Source organism: Mauremys reevesii, linkage group 2, assembly GCF_016161935.1.
Source record: "Mauremys reevesii isolate NIE-2019 linkage group 2, ASM1616193v1, whole genome shotgun sequence".
Taxonomy (NCBI): Eukaryota; Metazoa; Chordata; order Testudines; family Geoemydidae; genus Mauremys; species Mauremys reevesii.
Window position 1 is genome coordinate 229,355,495 of NC_052624.1, and position 23,325 is coordinate 229,378,819.

Sequence of the window (23,325 nt, forward strand, 5' to 3'; positions counted from 1 at the left end):
CTCTCTCTGAAACCCAAGAATATTATAAAGAAAGTTGCCATTGTATTATTTTATATTAAGAACTGACTGTAAACAGTTTAAAAAATAAACACATGCCCAGCCCTCTCTTAATAAAAATAGTATTTACATTTTGATGCCTATCAATTGTTCAAAGCCCCACTTCCACTATCCCAATAGATTTGTGATATGTTGGAGGTAAAAATAAGTTTTAAATAATTCTTCATGGTCCTGCTCCTTCTCCCACTGAAGTCAATGGAAAAATTTCCATTGACTTCAGTAGGCTTTGGGTAAGGTTTTTGCGTTTTGATCTTGCACTATAGAAGTCAATGGGAGTTTTGCCTTTGACTTACATGGGAGCAGGATCAAGCCCCACTGGATCAAAACCTGTTCCCCTCTTATTGCATTATATCTCAGGACATGGTCCTGGTAATACTGGGATATATGGAGTACTGGCATTCAGAACATGTTTCCATTCGGTTTTGTATGACTGTATTTCCAAGATAAGTGTACAGGAATCCATAACAATATTAATTCAAAAACGAATCCTTTCTCAGATTAACAGGAGAAGTAAAATGAGCCCCAAATTTTCTTGCCTTATCTGAAAACCATTTAAATTGTGGGTTATTTTGATGAGGGAGTACTGGATTTTATTGAGGCTTTCATCTGTCCAATTAACTGAGATTGAAGTGCTTGCTTCTATCAGTATTCAAAGCCAACCCTTCTATGTAATTTATCTAAAATGTATCTGTTTATGACAGGATGAATTCTTACATCAATTTCAGCTTGCCCACCAACCATGGATATTGCCAAGTGACACAGAGAGTGAAGGTGTGGAAGCAGATCAAGATAAATGTGAGTATGTTTGTTGGGAGCTGATGGTGCCTGAGAGAATATATGTAAAAAATGCTCCCCTCCCCTCATTTTCATAGGGCCAGATCCTGCACCCCTTATTCACAGAAGTAGTCTTTACTCCAGTGGGGCTATTCTCATAATGATTACTCACTTGAGTGAGGGTTGAAGGATTGCACATGTAGTACTTCTTTACACAAACATTCCTACAGTCAAGATCCTGCAAGTTCTTAAGTGGCCCTTATAGTAGTATATTTTGCCAGAAGCTGGGAATGAGCCACAGGAGATGGATCACTTGATGATTACCTGTTCTGTTCATTCCCTCTGGGGCATCTGGCACTGGCCACTGTTGGAAGGCAGGATTCTGGGATAGATGGACCTTTGGTCTGACCCAGTAGGGCCATTCTTATGCTCTTATACGAGCATAGTCCCTTTGAAGGCTGTAGGTCCAATCATGTTAGTAAAGGTCAACAGGATTATGACCTAAATGAAAGAACAAGTAAAGTCAAATAATGCACACTATGAATCTCCATACATTGAAGCTTTAACCAATCATATCTGGTTATGCAATACCTATAAATAATCTTGTTGGAAATGTTATATGTTCTGCAAATTGAATTTATTTTAAGCACAGCAGCTTGTGATCTGTCAGGCTGAAAATGTACGCTATTTCCTAACCTATTTTTGGCTTTATGGATATAAAAAAAACCAGACTGTTTAATCAGGTGCTTAGAGCACTTTGTACATGGAACTAGAACTGCTTGAACAAACAGCATTACAGTAAGAAATGCCAGGTTCCTACAGGAATAGTCACTGGAGAGCTATGTATAATTAATAAAGATCGTGTCTGATAAACAGAATACATTTTTCAAAATGATGTCACTTGAAAAATTGAAGAATTACATCTGCTCACGCTGATATTGCAAGTTCACGGTTAGCCTGTGGTTTGATTTTCATGTTACAATTTACACACTGAGATTCCCAAAGTAAAAGAAAAAAAATATGTACCCCTTCCCTCTCATTGTTACACTTTTGGCTGTTTTACCTTTATGTTAGTGCATAACCTATAGGCCCAATTTGTCAACCTTTTGTGAACGTGAAATTCTCACTTATTCAGGTATTCTGTATGTGAAAAGCACCCTTTGTAGAGGCCCAGATCCTCACAACTAAGGGTATGTCTACACAGCAGCTAGGATGATGCTTCCCAGAGCGGATAGACAGAAATGCATGAACTGTGCTCAAGCTAGCACTCTAAAAGTAGCACTGTGGCCACAGCGGCATGGGTGGAGTTTTGGACTAGCATCCTGAGTTCAGTCCTACCCAATTTCCTGGATATATACTCAGGCAGCTAGCCTGAACCCCCACCTGTGCCACTGCAACCTGCTATTTTTAGCATGCTAGCTTGAGCAGAGCTAGCGCATGTCTGTTTACCTGTTCTGGAAAGCACCTTGCCAGCTACTGTGCAGATACACCCGGCGTGTTCTAAGAGAACCCTGTGCTTGCCCTCTGTGCAAGAGTTAATTTCACTTTGGGTTCACAAGTAATGCCAGACCAGGTGGTAATTAAATTCAGCCCACTGTGTATCTATTGCAAAATCTTTGACACCTCTGACACTTATCAACACAATTAGTTTTAGCTAGAACTTGTGACAATGAGAGCAGAGAAGAAAAAATATATAATTGTAAATAATAGTTTCCTTTATGAAAATGATTTAGGCTGTAACATGCTCTCATCTTGATTTTATGCCTACGTATCGCCTTGCATAATGACCTATTGCACTATTTAAGTTAGGTCATTCTTTGTACTAATATAGGTAGAGAAGGGAGAACAAAAAATGTTTGATCTAAGCAATGTTACACTGTATGTGACATCTGAGAATGGTAGATTGGGTTAAAAATCAGTTTAAAAAAAATAATTATGTGGTAATAGCAGCCATCTGGAGATGGAATGTCAGTGTTGTAGCCAAGCCCATGGTTCAGAACTTTAACTGCTAGAAAAAAGGACCTGCCAAAACCCAGGTGTTGAAATGGCTGTAAAGTGAAAAGCCAATGAGAAGCCTGGCATACCTAATGATACCAGTTTTCAGTGCTCACTGCAGGTAGTGCAGCTGGCAAAGTATGGACAGATTCAATTTCATTTTTCATCCTAGAATAAAGTTAATAAATGACACTTAAGTCTGCGTGGACACTGTATATGTAATTTAGTGTTGAGGGGCCTGAAAGCTCATAATTTATGAGTCTGAAGAGAAAAGCTGCTGAATTAATCTTTACAATAGTAACACCTGTTCTTTGACTCAGCTTTTAATAAATTATATAAGGATAATATTTTCCACATTCTTTGGCTTCTTTGAGATAATAGCACCCAGGTGTAAAGCTAGTCTTGGGCAGTGGGAAAATTTCTCTAACAATGCAAAAAGTTAGGAGACAAATGATCTCAGTCACCTTGTGTTCTTTTATTTTATCTTCTAATGAGTGTTACACTGGGTAACGTTTACAGAATCGTCTACCTTACTTATGAGTCTAAAAGAAGACTTTCACAGGCAAAAATAGCAATTTAGTGCCTAATTTCCATCAATTTTTAGTGGGAAATAGGTGCCTAGCTGACTTTTGTGCCTTTGAAAATCTCCCCCTAATTAAGTCCCATTTTAAAAAATGACTTAGGTGGTTAGAAGCTGAAGTATTATTGAAAGTCAATGGGTCTTAGGTTCCTAAGGAACTTTTGGAAGTTTGAGTTAAGTGCCTAAGTCATTTTTGAAAATGTTACCTGTAGTTTGTAAAATAGAAGAGGAAGAACCCAAAACAATTGGAAATAAATCATTTTTTAACAGTTCAAATCAGTTAGAGCAAAGTGAAAATGAGTTTTCTTTGACATTAAATGCCAGGATAGAGACTTCTAGAACTCTTTATTTAGTAAAAGAAAAGATAATGGGGAAAAAGAGAAATGTTATGGCAATGAAGGAAAGAAAAATAGTCACCAACATTGTTGCTTGGTACCTAAAACAATGTTTTTTCCTTTCAGTGTAAATATCATCCGTTCATGAGTTGTGGCCACAGTCAATAGATATATCATGTGAGTGTAGTAGTTGCCATTATAGTGCCAGTCTTTGAGTCTCACTCAACTCTCCATATTAAAAATATAACTAAACAAAAAAAAAACACTAACGTGTCCTCCTTCCCGAAAAGAAGAACCCTAATCTTTACCCAACCTTTACCCTAGTGTGGCTTCAGAAGAAAGTGTCATGACCTCAATAGCAATTAAAGCTCTTACAGCTACTGGGTTTGTTCTCCCTTGATTTTCTGTATACTCTGAACTCCTGGTGATTGCATTAGGTCTGTGTGCTATGTTTGCACAGAACCTTGAACTTGCACAAAATCAGAGACTTGAGATTCTCTTTTCATTTCAAATGGCACCCTAGACCCACCAAAAAATCAGCAGCCATGGGCTGATGCGTTTTTCTCTTCAGATGCCAGCATAGAACCCCTCCACCCCTTTCCATTGCTGTCTTCAGATGCCTGGTGGCTTGCTTATCTTTCCCCTGAGACTTCAGAGAGTGCATGGTGGCCACTCCCTTCTCAGAAGGAGAGGTGATAAGAAAAAAGCCTCCAATTCCTTAGTGTCTCTGGGTCTGGCAAGAAGCAACTTCCCCTTCAAAGGTGTAGCAGGACCGGGCTATAGCATCACACAGTAGCTAAAAATCCCTTAATGGAAGAAACTGAACCTCCCAGTGAACCTGCAGAAGTTCATTCAGTGATTGCCCCTGAAAACAGACCCTGCACAGCCTGGTTCATATAGCACACACACATTAAAGTATCAGAGGGGTAGCCATGTTAGTCTGGATCTGTAAAAGCAGCAAAGAGTCTTGTGGCACCTTATAGACTAACAGACGTTTGGGAGCATGAGCTTTCATGGGTGAATACCCACTTTGTCGGATGTGGGTATTCACCCACGAAAGTAAAGTAAATACAGCAAGGTTGGTTCATTATTATTTGTGTTGTGGTAAAGGCAGGGATGGCTCAAGTTCCCTGTGCACAATGGAAAGATGGCACCTGGCTGAAAGAATTTGCAGTCTAAGCCCTGTTATAGACCTCAAACCAAGCCTGAATTGAGGGACAGAAGAGTTGGGATTTCCCCCCACATTTGTACTCATATTGATCTTGATTCTGCACCACTGAAGTCAGTAGAAGCTTTACAATTGACTTCAGTGGGCATAGGATGAAGCCTTCTCTCACCGATTCTCTTTTGGTTCTGCCCTGAGTAGCAGACCTAGCAAGACTCAGCCCAAGTTTACAAATATGAGAAGTTCAGATTTTGTTCGAAAGTCTAATTTTGGTGTCCCTATTCACAGGTTAAATGCTTTCATAAAAAGTGTCTGATAAGGATAATTTCCACATCTTTATATGGCTAGATTATTCTTTTTCTAGCTTGATTTTGGAAAAAAAAGTGGCTACAAAATTTAGGAGACAGTCATCAACTCTGACGAAACAAAGCAAAGGGCCCAACTCTGCCAGCTTTACCCATACTGAATAGCACCAAATTAGTAGAAAATAAATGTGAATATTCAACATGAGGGAGGGTGGCAGGATCAGACCCAAAAAGAGCAAAGAAAAAGACACATTAAAAGGGCACATCATTACATTTCTCACTGAGCGCTCAGTTCTGCCACTCTTATTCATGCTGAATAGTACCTTGCCCCATAAGAAGCCCTACTGATTGAGACTGTTGGCAAAATGGAAATACTAGAAAGGATTGGGCCCTTATCTCTGAGAATTGGGTTGTGCTATACAGGTATGTTGGAGCCCTCAATTAGTATCCATTCATATAAATAACTCTAGATGTGCCATAGTGAGACATGCCAGCTGCTTGTCAGTCATTGGTAGAAAAAGCGTATGACAGTGCTCTCAAGAAGTTAAACATTTATGCTGGATCAGGATGTGTTTGGTTTGGTTTGGTTTTGGGGTTTTGTTTTGTTTTTGTTTTTTAAACCTTCTCTTTTCGAAGGTAGGTACCACTCAGCAAGAATAAGATTTGCAAAACTAGGGTCTCAGTGAAAATTATTGATTGGAATATTTATTACATGAACACAAATGCTTCCTTTAGTCAGTATTTTTATTCTCCTGTCACACTCATTGCTGGGGGAGAGTAGAACAACACACCGTAGCATCACATTCTCTTCCAATAGGTATGAATTTAAGGCAAAACCAGTCTCTGCCTGTATAGGAAACAATCTCGATGTAAGGTATGTGTGCAAAGCAGTTGCTTAACCCCTGTGTGGCATAAAAATTAGCTCCATGAAGGCCCTTCCATGGCAGTGTACAAGATATAGGAAACGGGGAGAGCATGGCTGGGCCAGGGGAGAAATGTCAGTGCACACACCTCTCATCCACACTGTCTTCCTATGGGGAATGAGTGTATAAAGGCCAGCACAGCCTATTCTAGTCATGTTGGGCAGGAGGAGGCTCAGCAGAGCAACTTGGGGGAGACATAACCGAGCCCTTAGTTGATATCCATACTAATAAATACCACTCTATATGTGCCATTTTGAGAGATGTCAGCTGCTTCCCCAGGCATTGTTTGACAGTCATATGTGGAATGAGACCATGACATAGTGATCTCATGAGAGTCAAATATTTATGCTGGCTCATGATTTTTTTTCTAAAGCTTCTTCTTATCAGAGTTCTCAAGGACACAGTCAAGTGAATTGTAAAACTAACACCAGTTAGGAAGACATTATGTAGCGTCAGTTGTTGGAGCAGCAGAATTTTTTCCTGACAAACTATTGTACTGCAAACACTCAAGCATGTCCTGCCCCAGCCCCAGTCCTGCTTATATGCTTGCAGGACTGGGGCTGGTGGTTCTGTGTTATCAGTGCCAGAAAACTTTCATAATCTTTGAAAAATGAAATGAGATATTAAAAGTTCTTTTTTGGGGGAACCAAATGTGCCCCTGAATGAATGAATACAAACATTTTTAGACGTTATATAAAACGAAGGTGGGAAAGCAATAAATGAAATTTATCAGTTAAAAAGACGATAGTGAGGCTATCCATAAAATCCTACACATAAAAAGATCCCTCATTACTCCAGGTTCCTGTTACAGTTATATAATTTTGTAGATTTCAAAGTGCAAAATGAATTCATCCTCATTGAAACTATGTGAATATCCATTATATTAACTGCCAAGAAATACCGTAACATAGATATAAATGTTTGACTTCTAGTTTAGACTTAAAAGGTTTCCCTTTATGTTCAAATAAACATTGCAAGTGGGATTCTAGGCTTTTAGGAAAGATTTGTTGGCCAGTCATCATTTCCTGTAGTCTACAAAATTTTACTTCATTTATAAACCAGAAGAAAGACTATATACAGCTAAGTTTAAAAGATAACAATGAATTATTATTTATCTTGGTTGTTTGAAAAATGTACTTTGTCATAAAAAAAAGGGTTTGTATCAGAAGAAAAGCACAAATATAAAATAAAGTGATCTATATAAATTATAATAAAAATGTCCCAATAGCTATATATTGATAAAACAACTCTGAATTATATCTGGAGAACTATCTGGTTTGAGTTACTTAAATGTAAGTTGTTTCAACAACATGTTCATTGTTAAATGATTTATCTAAAATACTAATTCATCCAAAAGCAAAGCTTTTGAGGAAATTAAAGTAGGTATAATTTTTTTAACTAAAGAATTTAACAGAATAAAGTAATGTTTTTACTGACTTATTTAGGCTTAGTCACCATTAGTCAGTTAAAAAAGGTAGCCAATGTGACTAAAAGATTAAACTTTCCACAAAAACACGACCAACTTTCCTTCAAATTTCAACTAAATCAAGAGGATGCCATGCATAGGCCTTGATTCACCAAAGCACACACTTAAGGTTAGCCACATGGTGAAATGATTTTTTGAGTAGAGATGTACTTAACACTTAAAATTAAGTACCTACTTTAAGCACGTTAAGTGCTTTGCTGAATTGAGGGCTTAGCAAACTTGGCTACTCTAACTAATGCCCAGGTGGCTGTGGCCCTGTGGCACCTGTGAAGATTACACTGAAGCACTGGCCATATTTCCACCCCAGGAATGCCTTCAGTAAAGCCTGTATGCAGTGTTGTTGTAGCCATGTTAGTCTCAGGAGATCAGAGGCACAAGGGTGAGGTATTATATTTTATTGGACCAATTTCTGTTGGTGAGAGAGACAAGCTTGTCTCTGTCTCCAATAGAGTTGGTCCAAAAAAAGATAATACCTCACCCACCTTCTCTCTTCAGTAAATCCTTTATGTGAGAGTTGGAGGCTGCAGAGAGTATTCCCAGCTGGGGAGATCTGGCAGCTTTCTAGCTTCTTTGCACTACAGGAACAGTGCAAAGGGATCAGTGCAGAGTTAAGGTTGAGACCTATCTGTCTAGCTTTCTTGGCTCTTATATGACAACCATCACTATAGTAGCAGAGCACTGTCACAACAGGCAGAGATGATATTCTGTAGCCTATTATAGTTTTTGTCACATATTCTTAACTTCCCTTCAGGTATGATCTCCAAGGGCTCAGTTCAAGAGACCATGAACCTCATTCTTTTTTGCCCTGCACATTGGCACCTGTACAAAGCGAATGCAAAGTAGATATGAAATGCTAACAAGTCAGAATGGTAACATCCTACATCCACTTTGCACCGGTATAAAAGACTCCATAAGGTGGATGGCAGGGGAGCATCAAACCATGTATGCATACCCTTCTGTACTGCATAAGGTCTGGACAATATCTTGGTTTCACAGCTGGCTGATTGTTTCAGCAGAAGGGTCAGATTGCCACAGAAACCAGGGAAAATTTAAAATACTTTGTGATCCCAATGTACAGAAGTGACCAGGAGGTGAAGAGTTCATGAAAAAAGAGCTGATTTCCTTCTGCGGCCCTTAGTATGCTACACTTTTAAAACTTTAAATCCCCTCCAACATCTGTGTAATACATTTTACAAGACTGGCAGTTATTCTGACTCAAAGCTGCAGTAACTCCCTGCAGCACAAAGTGGGAAATGCTTACATTTAGGGAGAAAGAAGAGCTGAGAGGGGTTACGTTTATATATCATATATATAAAAGAAATAATTGTGGCTGAGGAACCCCTTTAGTGGGAAAATTCATGAGCTAGCTCTGTTGAGTTGTAATCCCTGATCTATGAAATTGGCTCTCTATATGGCCTATGAGTAAATCACTTTGGGCTTGTCTACATTATCCACAGTCTATTTAGCGAGAGGGTGAATTGCAGTTTGCATTAAAGTGTGCTGTAACTACTCTTTAGCACAAATTACAAAGTATCTAGTTCATGTTAACATAGTCCTATTTAAAAGGTAACTCTGTTAATGCAAATTAGGTACCTTTTAGTTTGGGCTAGGAGGATCTACATGGGGCAGTTATGGTGCAACACTTAAATGCGTGCTGCAATTCACAGTGCAGAGACATGTAGACAAGCCCATAATCTCTCAATATGCAATACTAATGTGCCCATCACTGTGGTGTCTAAATACCATCTAACTTCTCTGTGTCTCATTTTCCCAGTCTGTAAAATGGGAGTAATATCATCTGCCGACCTCACAGTAAAATTGAGAGAATTAGTTAGTTAATATTTTGCATATTGCATTCCAAATAGAGCGCCTGATTCTGATCTTATGCTAACTTCACTGACTTCAGTTACTCGTTTTTATTCTGGTGTCCTGCCACTAGTCAATGGAGAATTAGGCCCACTAGTTGCTATCTGTACAAGCATTAAATTATTGTCACCCTCCCTTATATTAGAATATCAGACTCTTTCAGTAGTTTTAGTCAAGTACCTTTCCAAAGCTGTTTCCTGCCTGAGTGACCTGATGGCATCTAAGGAAGAGATCACTCTCTGTTGGGCGTTTGACAGTTTCTCAAGCATAGTATTATAGGAATAGCCATGCTGAATCATCTTGTACAGTATCCCATCTGTAAGAGTGGCTAGTGCCTGATGCTTCAGAGGAAGGTGTAAGAATATACATAATGGACAATTAAGAAGAAATTTGCCTTGTGAATTCCATAACCCTTGTCTACTAATGGTAGTTAGGTAGGTTTATGCCCTGAAGCATGAAGTATTGTATTCCTTATATCTTTTTGTCCAGTAACATTCATATAAATGCGTAATCATGTTTCAAATCCTACTTAAGTCTTGACCTCAGTAATATTTTGTGGCAGCAACTTTCAGAGGTTAATTATGCATTGTGTTTCAAAAAAAATTGAATGTTGTCTTATTCTTGTATTATGAGAGTATATAGGCATGCCCAGCTTATGTTCTTTATGCCATTCATTATTTTGCATATATCATTGTAATCTCCAAAAACTGTACAATCCCAATCTTTTCAATCTCTTCTCATGTAGAAGTGTTGCCATACCTCTAATAACTTCCATCATCTGTCTCTGGACCCCTTCTATAAGTGTCCTATCTTCTTTGAGATAGGGTGGCCAGCGCTGGGCCTGGTATATCAGGTAGGTAGGTAGAGAGATAGCTAGATAGATATGATGGAGTAAAATCATGGAAATAAGTGACTGGAAAAAACTCACTGGGGCTTTTGGTCACGACATCATTTCCCTCATCCTTCCCCTTGCCATTACAAGGCATGAAAACATTTCAGTTCAAACACAAAAGTCCTGTCTTGGCAGGCAAAAAAGGTGTTAGTGCAGTTGTTTATGGGGAGCCTAGGCTACAACACAGCTAATACACATTCCAACCATGTTAGCTTGCATCTTAGTGAGTATTAAAAGGGCTTTTTAATCAAGTTAAGCAATTTTGATTGCGTTAGCATGATTGAAAACCTCATCTTTTTATATTTGTCAAGACAGGGCCAAAGTATCTTGGTAATCATAATAATAATCAGTGCCACCAATATACTAAGTATTTCTGGAAACAAACCTAGCAAAGATTTTAGTAGTGTCATTGAATCTGGCTACATTTTATTAAAGTTGAGTCTGATGGGTGCTTCTAAGAAAAACAGTTTCCAGCAGTTCTCAAACTGTGGGCCGCGACCCCAAAGTTCTTTTAATGGGGTTGGCAGGGCCAGTGTTAGACTTGCTGGGGCCCTGGGCTGAAGCCAAAGCCTGAGCCCCCTCCGCCGGGCTGAAGCCAAAGCTCAAGGGCTTCAGCCCTGGGCAGCAGGTCTCAGATTTTGGCTTCAGACCCTGTGAAGCAGGGTTTGGGTTGTGGCTTTAGCCCCAGCCCCCAGCAAATTTAACGCCAGCTCTGGGACAGCAGGGCTTGGGCTTTGTCTTCAGCAGGGGGATGGGTCCTGTAGTAATTTTTGTTGTCAGAAGGAAGACACGGTGCAATGAAGTATGAGAACCGCTGAGTTAAACTTAAGGGAAGGATGAAAGAAATTAATGAAATAAATATAAGGTTAATGTGCAGTAAGGACTTAGCTAGTATTTTACCGGTGTTATTTCTGTTATTATGCATTCTGTTGAATACTCATGTACAAAGCTGGATAGAGTCATATGTAAAATCCACACCTACTCCTTGGGAAAGAGAAACATAAACATCTTGTTACAAGTATATCAGGTTGGTTATCTCCAACTAAAGTTGTTTGTTCGTGTGGCACTTCCTTGGGTCCAACAGATGAGTAGTGTATTTGTGTGTGCTCAAAAGAATTGGATAAATATGAAATCCGTGTACTTTGCTAGTTCTTGTTGTGCTTAGTAGAGTTGGAAGAAGGCTGGTAAAAAAAAAAACCTTCAGGGATATTCACTCAAGTCTGCATGTGAATTTGGTTTGGATGTCCCTTTTATGGGATGGATTCTGCCACTCGATCTTCACAAGCAGATCCACTTGCAGGAATACTCATATCTTTGCTTTCTGTGAGCATCTCTGTGATTCTTTAGTTACCAGCAATGTTTGCAGAAAACAAATATCAAAGTTGCATGGATGTGTGAGTATTTGTGGAAACTGAATTTTAAATTCGCACTGGTAAGCATTCACCCTGAAGCTGCATGGTGGTTGCTTATTCAGTCAGGAACAGAAACAATGTCATATGATTTATTTGATTAATCACAATTAACCAACTCATCTCAGGCTTCCTACACTGCACGCTTCTCACGATTCATCAATAACTTTAAAACATTGTTAAATGTACATCACTCCATTTTAGGTCACAGTATTCTATGTGGAAATATGGGAAATCCTGCACAATATAGCAAACACAGTAAAGGATCGAGATTTCTCATTCTATTTTTGTATATAATGGTTTCAGCACTACTTTCTTGTTTTGTGTTTATTTTCGCAGGTTTGTGAAATCAATGGGAATATTGAAGACTTTAATTAAAACAAAATCATAATTATCAAACCTACACCTGAAGATCTGTTTTAGTTTACGTATAATGATTTTAAATAGTTATTTTTATAATATCAACAATACTTAAATGGAATTATTCTGTGTGGATGCTGTAATGCACTGAATTAGATTACTAACTATGGCACAGTGTCCTTAGGTAAAGAAGGTTTACTGTCACTTTTGAATACATAGTTAGTATAATGTATTTTGTTTAGTTTATATCCCTGTTATTTTGGAGTGACATTTGATATATTAAACTTTGCCTGATCAAAACAAACTTTGCTTAAAGATTTATGTATTTTAACTTGTCTAAGGTTTTCTACTCCTTATATTTTTGTAATCTTTTCTCATTTTTAGATTAATAAACATTAAAGTATTCACCCACATCTACCAATATGTATGTCCTATTCAAGTCTCTGAGAGCTAGTTGCTCACCATAATCACCTGGAGAGAGGGATAGGCGCGGGAGAAAGAGAGTGGTAAGGAAGGGAGGTGTAGCAGAAACAGGTGTTGCCTATGTCACATAGCTTTGTACTGAGTTTATCTACTTTGTTCTTAAAAAAATAAACACAGATTCTGTTAAAATGGAATACACACATGAGGAATGAAACATGCATGCCAAAAATAAAGCACTAAGGGAATTTCATGTAGACAATGAATTTTATTTACCCATATAAATTACTGAAACAAATTATCTGTTTTAAACAAGTTAATTGGTGTAAGCTGCTTGTTTGGAATTTTAAGACATGTCTGCGCACAAATATAAAATTAAGGAATGTGATGATGAGTACATTTACGGGTCTCATTTAGCTGTTGATTCTGTTAAGTATATTTGCAGCTTGTTTTCTTTTGTCTTCTGTTAGATTCAGTTGTTTCTGTATCTTAGCCATAACTGTATAATGAAACTGCTTGCAACTGTTACAAAAACAGACTGTAACCACCATCCGTTTAAGAAATAAAAATGAATTCCCTATCCTTAACACTCAAACAGTGTGGGTATATTGGTTGGTTTTTTTTCCTCGCTCAAACACATGGAATGCTGGCAGGTAGCAGTTTACACCAGACCACATGGAAGAGCATGCTAGAAAATGTTCCTGACTCATAGCTATTTTGCTTTATGAACCATAATACCTCTGGCCCCAATCTTGCACTGAGCTATGCACAGGTAGACTGATGGCCCAATGGAGTCTACCCCTGTCCCACCCGGCACTCATTGCAGGATTGGGACTTTTATACTTATCCCTAGTTCATGAAGAAAACTTGGTTACATAGTACACACTTGAAATATGCTTGGAAGTAAGTAAGTGTGTGTGTGTGTACACGCGCGCAAGCGCCGACTCTGGGTTCCCCCTCCTGCCCAGCACCTCCTGTCTGCAGGCAACTCACCAATCAACTCCTCCCCCATTGCTCTAAGTGCCTCCCGCCTACCACAATCAGCTGTTCCGTGGTGTGCAGGTGGCACTGGAAGGGAGGAGCAGGGACAGGGAGCGCTCGGGAGAGGGGGTAGAACTGGGCAGGAAGAGGTGAGGCAGGGATGGGAGCTTGGGAGAAGGGGTGAGGGCAGGGCCAGCGGTGCAGTGGGGGCGGGGTTGAGCACCCCTGGGGCCCGGAGGAAGCTGGCACCTGTGTATGTGACTACGGAATGGTCTGGGATAACTCCATTCCATATTTATATTCTTTGTGCATATCCTGTTTGCCCATTACACAAGTTAAAACCTAACAAGGATTTGGTTATTTTTAGGAGGTGGTGGGAGAATGATGACAGGATTTCACCCTTCTTATTCAGAACCTGTCTGATAATGTTGTGGATTGTCGCATGAGAGAAATTAGAATCCAGTCTCTTTGGCAGTCTGTTGGCTCTAGAACTGCTTACTTTTGTAAGAACTTGAATGACATATTTGGGCGGGTTGTTAAAATGGGTGGGGTGTGAGTGGTTTATGCTTTCAGGGAGGAAGTCTCCTGGGTGCAGAAGGGAAAGGCAAGGCTTATGCATCTTGGTCGTGCACAGAACTTTCCCAGATCTTAGGCACTGGGGTAAATTTCACCCTCAGTACAAATATTTAACTCCCAATAAAGCTATGGGAATTCAACCAGTATATCAAGGGAAGGACACACTTCCTAAAGAGTATGGCACGATGGCTGGACTCTGCAGCAATGCCAGCTCTCAAGATACTTGGTGTTTTGTTGAAACCTAGGCTCCTGCAATCATGTGGTGATGTGAAAATTTAATCTTTCATTTTTTTTAAAAGCAGTTTCTAGAACAGCTTGAATCATAGAGGATTAGGGTTGGAAGAGAGCTCAGGAGGTCATCTAGTCCAACCCCCTGCTCAAAGCAGGACCAACCCCAACTAAATCATCCCAGCCAGGGCTTTGTCAAGCCGGGCCTTAAAAATCTCTAAGGAATCAATTTTGAAGCACTTTGAGGAGAGGAAAGTGATCAGGAACAGTCAGCATGGATTCACCAAGGGCAAGTCATGCCTGACTAACCTAATTGCCTTCTATGATGAGTAAACTGGCTCTGTGGATGAGGGGAAAGTAGTGGACGTGTTATTCCTTGACTTTAGCAAAGCTTTTGATACGGTCTCCCACAGTATTCTTGCCAGCAAATTAAAGAAGTATGGGCTGGATGAATGGACTGTAAGTTGGCTAGAAAGCTGGCTAGATCATCGGGACCAACAGGTAGTGATCAATGGCTCCATGTCTAGTTGGCAGCTGGTATCAAGTGAAGTGCCCCAAGGGTCAGTCCTGGGGCCAGTTTTGTTCAATATCTTCATTAATGATCTGGAGGATGGCGTGGACTGCCCCTCAGCAAGTTTGCAGATGACACTAAACTGGGAGGAGAGGTAGATACGCTGGAGGGTAGGGATAGGATACAGAAGGACCTAGACAAATTAGAGGATTGGGCCAAAAGAAATTTGATGAGGTTCAACAAGGACAAGTGCAGAGTCCTGCACTTAGGACGGAAGAATCTCATGCACTGCTACAGACTAGGGATCAAGTGGCTAGGCAGCATTTCTGCAGAAAAGGACCTAGGGGTTACAGTGGACGAGAAGCTGGATATGAGTCAACAGTGTGCCCTTGTTGCCAAGAAGACTAATGGCATTTTGGGCTGTATAAGTAGGAGCATTGCCAATAGATCGAGGGATGTGATCATTCCCCTCTATTCAGCATTGGTGAGGCCTCATCTGGAGTACTGTGTCCAGTTTTGGGCCCCACACTACAAGAAGGATGGGCAACAAAAATTATTAGGGGTCTGGAGCAGATGACTTATAAGGAGAGGCTGAGGGAACTGGGATTTTTTAGTCTGCAGAAGAGAAGAATGAGAGAGGATTTGATAGCTGCTTTCAACTACCTGAAAGGAGGTTCCAAAGAGGATGGATCTAGACTGTTCTCAGTGGTACCAGATGACAGAACAAGAAGCAATGATCTCAAGTTGCAGTAGGGGAGGTTTAGGCTGGATATTAGGAAACACTATTTCTCTCAGAGGGTGGTGAAGCACTGGAATGGGTTACCTAGGGAGGTGGTGGAATCTCCTTCCTTAGAGGTCAGGCTTGACAAAGCCCTGGCTGGGATGATTTAGTTGGGGATTGGTCCTGCTTTGAGCAGGTGGTTGGACTAGATGACCTCCTGAGGTCCCTTCCAACCTTGATACTCTATGATTCTATGGAGATTCCACCTTCCACCATCTCCCTAGGTAACCCATTCCAGTACTTCACCACCCTCCTAGTGAAATAATGATCTGAAATCATGATCTGACTGACCCTACAATTTCAAAACCAGAAGACAAATAAACAGAGCCTTATCTTAAAAAAAAGTAAAAAATAAAATAAATGTCTCATGATTTTTAACCCAATCTCGTAATTGTTGACTCTTTTGGTGTTGTAGCAATCAAGATGTCCAAACCTTGGCCCATAAAACCAGGCACCCAAGCAATCGCTGCTGCTTGATGTTCTGGCTGCAAACAAGCTGGCAGCAAGGCTTTATGAGTTATTAGAGCTGCCTGAAGGAACCATGAGATACTTAGTAGACAACAAGCACCTAGGTCCATATGTATAAACAGCAACTGGGAAGGCTACACAGAAGGTGTGTGTGAGACAAGCTGGGTGAAGGCTTATTCATTTTCTGTTTGGCCTTTTGGCTTCAGGAAGCAGTTTCCATTTGCCAGTTGTTTATTAAATAAATGGTGCCTCCATGCTGCCTAAATTGAATGGAGACTCATTTGTGCAAGTTCTGCTTTTTGCTGCCACTACCCTTGCTGGTTCGTTGCAGTGTTAAGGTGCTTTTTTATTTCTACAACCAAGCACCCAAAGCCAGCACTCAGTGCTGCACGATGAATGTGCCTCTTCCTAGCAATATACAGAATGGACTAGGAACACTTTTTTCATATAGACCTTATCAGCCAAAGCTGAAGCCTAAGCTTCTTCTCCCAATGGAAAAAGAGCTCTGCTAAGTAGAAATATCATTCTCCTAGCAAAATGCTATGAAAAGCTGGATTTACTAGCCTTTTTAATATAGCAGGTGAGTACATAATATCAATAATATTTGCCAGCAAGAAAAATACCACTATAATAAGGAACTTGTATAGAAAAATTATATAGGCACAATAAATGTCTAAATCTATGAAAATGTCATAGCCTGTCCTGCAAGCAGCTGTCTTTCTTTCCAAACACCTGTTAAAACAAAAGTATATTTATTAGACAGAATGTGTTTTTACTCAGCTGTATTTCTTCTTTAAGAGCTTCTTGCCATTGATGAACTATCTGAATAATCATTAAAACATCCTTCAAGTGTCGCTATTAACTTCAATAGTGTTAAAGCAGTGATAAACTCCTTCTGTGTTGCCTCACTTCGAGTAGTTAACATTGCCTGGCAGGATTTTTTTTTTAAGTAACTTCTTAGTCCCCCAGTCTTCATCTTTAAGGATGTTAGGAGTGTGTGGAAGAGAAATGGGAAAGAAAGTTCTTTGCAGAACTTTGAGTGAGAATGATTTCTTTCTGAAATGTGTTTATTTTGTGGAAATCTCCCCTGAGCAATTTCTTGTCATGAAATCTATGTAAAATGTAAAAAATAAATAAATAAATAAAATAAAAAAAATTAAATCATTCATTCACTGATTCCTAGATTCAAAGGCCAGAAGTGACTATTGTGATCATCTAGTCTGACTTCCTATATAACACAGGCCAGAGAACTTACCCAAAAATAATTATTAAAACATATCTCATAACAAACATCCAATCTTGAGTTAAAATTACAGTGATGGAGAACTCACCATGACCCTTGGTAAATTGTTCCAATGATTATCCATTCAATGTGTTGTTCACATACAACAATAACAATGGCCTTTTATGAATGTGCTTCTTAGAAATCACTCTTGATTCATAATTTGTCTCTTGCTTCTGAGGCAGGAATTGCTACAGAGAACTGAAACAATTTTAGTTGTGATTAACTAAAGAACAGCATTCAAAAATTCTAAGAGGTTCTTTGACCAGGTCTCCTTAGCTGGAAGAATCATAGCTGAGATGTTGCATTCTGATGATGAGAAGATAAAAATGGGGGCATGAGATGGGATTTGATATATGCCTATTATTAAAGGTCCATAGACAATGTGTAAAATCCTGACCTGATTGAAACTGATAGCAAAATTTCCATTGATTTCAGTGAGACAATGATTTCACCCAATATTTTTATTTACAGAAGTGCCACATTCATTATTATTTTATTTTATTAGATAATGTGTAAGAGAATAATCTTAGTTTCTAATTGGCTTTCCAGTGGGAACATCTGAAATGACATTGATCCTAAGAGACATTAAATAGCAGTGAAGACTCAGAATGAAGTTGGGGTTTCTGTTTTTTGAGTATGTATGATTTGAAGACTGAATCTAAGTAACCTTTGAGGGAGGAATATTAATAGAGTACCTGGAGCAATCCAAAGTCCAGCTGGAGCTCTCCTAAGGTTTGGGGAAATGAATTACTCCCTCCCAAACATCTTGTTAATTGAAGGCAATAAGAATGGGTAAGAATTTGACTGGTCCACCTAGTCAGAAATTACTCAATTCTAGAGTACATTAATCAAGGATTATGCCTCAAATAAACGTTAAATGGGCAACAGATTTGGCAACAATGTTAAATCATTTAATGAAGGGAGGGATGTTATTGCTAAATTCACACCTGACAAAGAAAGAAACCTTTAAATCTAGAATCACTTTCACTACCCAGTTGCTGATAGAAAGAAGAAACCTCATTATACCTGAATTATAGACTTGAGTTATAAAATATCTGTCACAATAACTTCAATTTCTATGTTATATTTTCTAATAATTTGATGCAGAATTCAAACTAGCTACAGCGTAGATTTTAAAACATAATACTTTGCTGATTTGTCATTTACCATGGAAAACTGAGTTTAGCTAACTTAATCTGACTTTTCTGCTTAAAAAAGCATAAAACAAGTTCTAATGTGAATAGTGGCAACAATAAACCCCCAGCTCCCCTATCTGACAACTTCTAACATGCAGTATCAAATAAAAACTGACATCTCGTCCCAGTTGCTGTACTGGAATTTAGGTTCAATCTGCACAGAGTACATGCACCTCTGGTTATATTTTAACATACAAAATTGATATAAGCAAATATGAAATACATCTGACCTGTGTTTAGCTCTTTGGGATCTCTGGAGCTTTAGTTAGGTAACCTCATGCGTTCATTTGGCTGTATTGCGAGAAAATTTGGAGGGTTAACAATATTTTCCTAGCACTGTAAATGTTCAGATACATTCTTCAAGCCTTTGCAGAATAATTCTATGGCAGAGCCAGGTTTTCATTATTTGAGACACTGTCCACAAATGTCTCCTTGTTTTATGGACAGATAAACGGTGCTATGCTTTCTGAGTGTTACACTGGTTAACGAGGAATGAGATCATGAAAAAATCATCTCAACTCCCTAGGTGTGACTTTAAAACAAGAGCTTGAACACAGAAAGCTGCTGATTCCAACCATTGGCTTGAGTCTCCCCTTTATGCTATAGCATTGTTGAGAGTTATGTGGGGGCAACAAGAGAATATACCCTGCTCAATGGTATAGTGCCAGATAGCATGTGTGCTCGCCTCCTAATTTTCTATGATTCATGGCTGAAAATGGTATACTGTTTCATCTGCAAGGGTTAAACCTAGAGGAGTCCTGCCCTCCTAGAGCTCACACTCCTCTACCTGGTGAAGTGAGGACTCCCACCAGGCAGGAAATGGGTCTGGGCCTCCCATCCTATTCCATCAGGGGCAGCAGCAGCAGCAGCCAATCAGAAAAGAGACATCCCAGGTAGTGTTCCCTATTCAGCTCTTCTCTGCAGGCAGATTTGTCACCCTGCCGATGCTCCACAATTACTGAAATGCTTTAGGAATGGTAGTAAATATTTCTATAATGATAGTGTTTAAAGGTCCCAAATACTGACTGGGAGCCCATTGTGCTTGGCGCTGTACAAACATAGAAAAGAAACAGTCCCTGTCCTGAAGGGCTTCTAGTCTAACGATACAAACATGAAGAGAAGGGGGTGGACATACAACATATAAACAAATGAATATGGTGAAGAATTGGCACCACTTTGTTAGTTAAATCTTGTGTGGGTTCTTATTTATTTAATCCCCCATTGTGCAGGCAACTGCAATGGGTCTTTCAGACTTTCCAGCAAAGAAACCCCCTGACTCATTGATGTTTCTACATCAATCCCGACCCTCCCATCCTGGTAAAGATGGAGCAGCAGGGATATGCCCTACCTCACTCCATACACTGCACACATATGCATGGACTTTTGCTTGGCGGTCTATGGGCTACCTGGGGACATGATCTCCTTTTGGAGACATTTCTTCTCCTGTCCTGATTCTCTTCCTCTTGTTATGACACAAAGTGATGCAACCCTCCATAAAATTGAGTTTGAGTTGGGTTGCTACCAGAGGTGAAAAGTAAGCCGGTACAGGCCGGTACGGAGGACTGGTAAGAAAAAGAGACTGCCTGAGGGAGGGAGAAGCCTGCCTCCTGCATAAGAATAATTTAAACTCAGCTGTTCCCTGAGTGGTTCAGCCCCCCAGGGTTAGGAGTGGTCTCTGGCATCCTTGTTAATTTCACTCACAGTAGGAGGGGAGAGGGTGTGTTTGACCATGGCAGGGGCAGTCCTTGTCTGCCCCCGGGATGAGGGGATCTCTCCAATACTAATATACACAACAAATACAAGCATTTGGCTGCACAGCTTAAATTCAGAGCTAATAAAAGCAGGTGGAAGGCGAAAACTCACTGTCACATAGGTTTCTCGTCTCCTCCCTCCCCCTCCTCCAGCCAGGCTGGAGACAAGGCTCTGCATTCCTCTCCCCTCTCCCCCCCCCCCAGCAGGGGTTCTCCTCTAGGCTCTAGCTTGCAGTAGGGACACTGGCTGAGATGCCTGCTGCTGCTGCCTGCATAAGAACAGTTTAAACTCAGCTGTTCCCTGCGCAGTTCAGCCCCCAGCATTAGGAGCCGTTTCTGGCATCCTTGTTAATTTCACTCCCGGTTGTTGTTGGGGGCGGGAGGGTGTGTGTGACCATGGCAGGGGCAGTTCTTTTCTGCCCCCGGGATGAGGGGATCTCCTATACACAAAAAATGCAATCAAAATCAGGAACCATTTCCAAGTTCAAATCTATCCCATTCCCTCCCCAGCAGAGGATCATGGTTGTGATGTCCAAACTGCTTGCAGATCCTCTTTGAAATGTTACTGAACTGAGCAGGGAACAGCTGAGTTTAAACTGTTCTTATGCAGGAGGCAGGCTTCTCCCTCCCTCAGCCAGTCTCCCTGCTCTTTGCTGCAAGCTGCAAGCTAGAAGGAAGCCCCTGCAGCTGCTGAGTGCCAGGCAGGGAGAAAGCACGGAGCCTAGAGGAGGAGGGAAGACATGGAGAAAAATGTGACAGTGAGTTTTCACTTTTTCAGGATTATTCCAATAGTAAAGTTTTATTACAGACAGTACTGGTGGTAGTAATAGTAGCTTTATTTTCTCTATCTATGTCATGCAATGGGAGGGATCCATGAAGTACGTAGGAGAGGTGGGTTGCTTGCGATTGGACCATATGTGTAAGAAATGTAAATTACTTTCGCCCCTGCCCAAACCCCAGGGCTCCCAGCTGCCTCTGCAGCTGGTAGCTCGGGGGGTGATTTAAAGGGCCCGGCTCCTAGCTTCAGCCAAATCCCCAAGCCCTTTAAATCCTGATTTAAAGGCCCCACCTCTTCTGATAGAGGCCACGCCTCTTCTGGTTGAGCCCCCTCCCCCTCAGCAGGACTGTGGAATACTGGTAAGTCCTTTAAGTTACTTTCACCCCTGGTTGCTACCCAAAAGTACCAGGGTGAAATCCTGGCTCCACTGACGTCATTGAGAGTTTTGCTGTGGACTTCAGTGGAGCCAGGATTTCACTCGCCATTGTCCATCAGAATTGCTGAAGAGAGACAAGGTGGCTGAGGTAATATCTTTTATTGGATCAACTTCTGTTGGTGATAGACACAAGGATTCGAGAGCTGCTCTTTGTCCGAGACCAATACGGGTTCGAACAGCTTTTTTATTGGGAGAGGAAAAAACAAGCTGGACCAGAATAAAATTTAAAGCCAAATGGCTGTGTTTATTTGGGGGAGAGTTACAACCTGGGCCAGGAAAAAGGGGCAATTCTTTAACTAAGATGTTATCAAAATGCAAACACACCCAAAAAATTGTCAGAGTACAAATTCACCTGAGAAATTATTAACATACAAATTCACACTACTCACTACTTTACACTAAGTGGACAAACATGCACCAATTGCACAAGAAGGAAATTCGGGTTAGTCAGAGCGGTGCCCGGTGCAACACACAAAAGGAGCCCACAGGCTACTGCCTCAACCGCCCTTGCTTTCCCACCAAGGGTTTTACCCAAAGTGTGGTGCGGCTGCGATTGTGCAGATTCCACTCACTCGGACCGCGGGGATAGAAACAACCTTGGTCGGACGATCCCCAGATGGAGACAGCACCCAGACTCAAACACTCCACACAGAGACAGAACAGTAACTTGAAACCGTTTATAATCAATTACCTACTAAAATCCAGAACAGATACACAAAACTGAACAAACTGTGCAAGCATTAACCAGATACTGTAAAATACAACAATTCAACTTTCATATACTATATACACAACTTGGTACCAAGTAAGGGAGGGAAAAAGGGAAGAGGCTAGGCAAACAGGATATTACAGAAATTCAAATGCAAATACCGCACTCCAGGCGCAGCTGACCAGCAGTACAGACACCAAGGGCATGACGAATTAGTGGGAAGTAATCCGAAACGACACGACACGAGCTGGCTAAATCCGGAGGAGACCCTGGCTGAAAGGATGATCAGGCCTTTCAGCTAACATGTGGACACGCCTGCAAATTTTGGTGGGAAGCATGGTTTTATTCAAAGGCTCTTTTACTCGTGTCAGCATCTGATTGGTCCCTGGCTCCTACGCCCTTCAGGCTCCGAGCTGTTGCCTTCTACGTCAACAGGATCTGCACACGGCACACTGGCATTTTTGCACAAGGCACTAGCCTGACCCCTAGATGACCAAACAAAAAGAGCGGGAAAATGCACACGGCACTATAATGTTGCACACCGCACCTTAGGGTTGCACACAACACCACGATGTTGCCAGGCAAGATTAGGTCTCCGCTCTCTCCTGAGGAACAAGAACCTGATCCAAAATGGAGGTAGCCTTGTCCTTTTACCAGAACAAGATGGCCGCAGACCGACAATTGGCCATACAGAAACCATAACTGAGCATAGGGTTGCGACACTCTTCAGGTCTGGAAAACTTACTCAGACTGTCACAAGGTGGAACAGATTGTTTAGCATAAGTAGTTAACACATATTTCAAGGGACCATTCAAGGTGAAGTGGCCCATTAACACCCTTCCACTCACCAGGAGAAAAGAATGAAAGGGGAAGTTATTAGTGGATTATAGATTGTTGTAATAAGCGACAAATCCAAGAGGCATTTTTTACAGGCTATGCAACTTTTCAGTCACTGCCAGCAAGGGCTAGTGCTCTGGAGGCCGTGCATGTTGCTGCTAGCAGAAGTCCTGGCGCAGGCACTGGAAACCAAATATGAGGAAAAATAAAAAGGGCCATTC

General features: G+C 40.7%; 1 protein-coding gene across 6 annotated transcripts in view; it reads left to right on the forward strand.

Annotated features, from left to right (window-relative positions):
- C2H8orf34 (chromosome 2 C8orf34 homolog) overlaps nucleotides 1–23,325 on the forward strand; it is a 292,844-nt gene that overhangs the window by 252,438 nt on the left and 17,081 nt on the right. For 2 of the 6 annotated variants that reach the window (XM_039522706.1, XM_039522710.1), the window contains exon 13: nucleotides 759–852. In XM_039522706.1, coding sequence (XP_039378640.1) covers nucleotides 759–852 — 94 coding nt within the window. Of the gene's footprint in view, nucleotides 1–758; nucleotides 853–3,867; nucleotides 3,888–10,231; nucleotides 10,249–12,126; nucleotides 12,452–23,325 lie in introns of those variants that run through there. The other 4 variants (XM_039522707.1, XM_039522709.1, XM_039522708.1 and 1 more) reach the window with 4 other exon arrangements.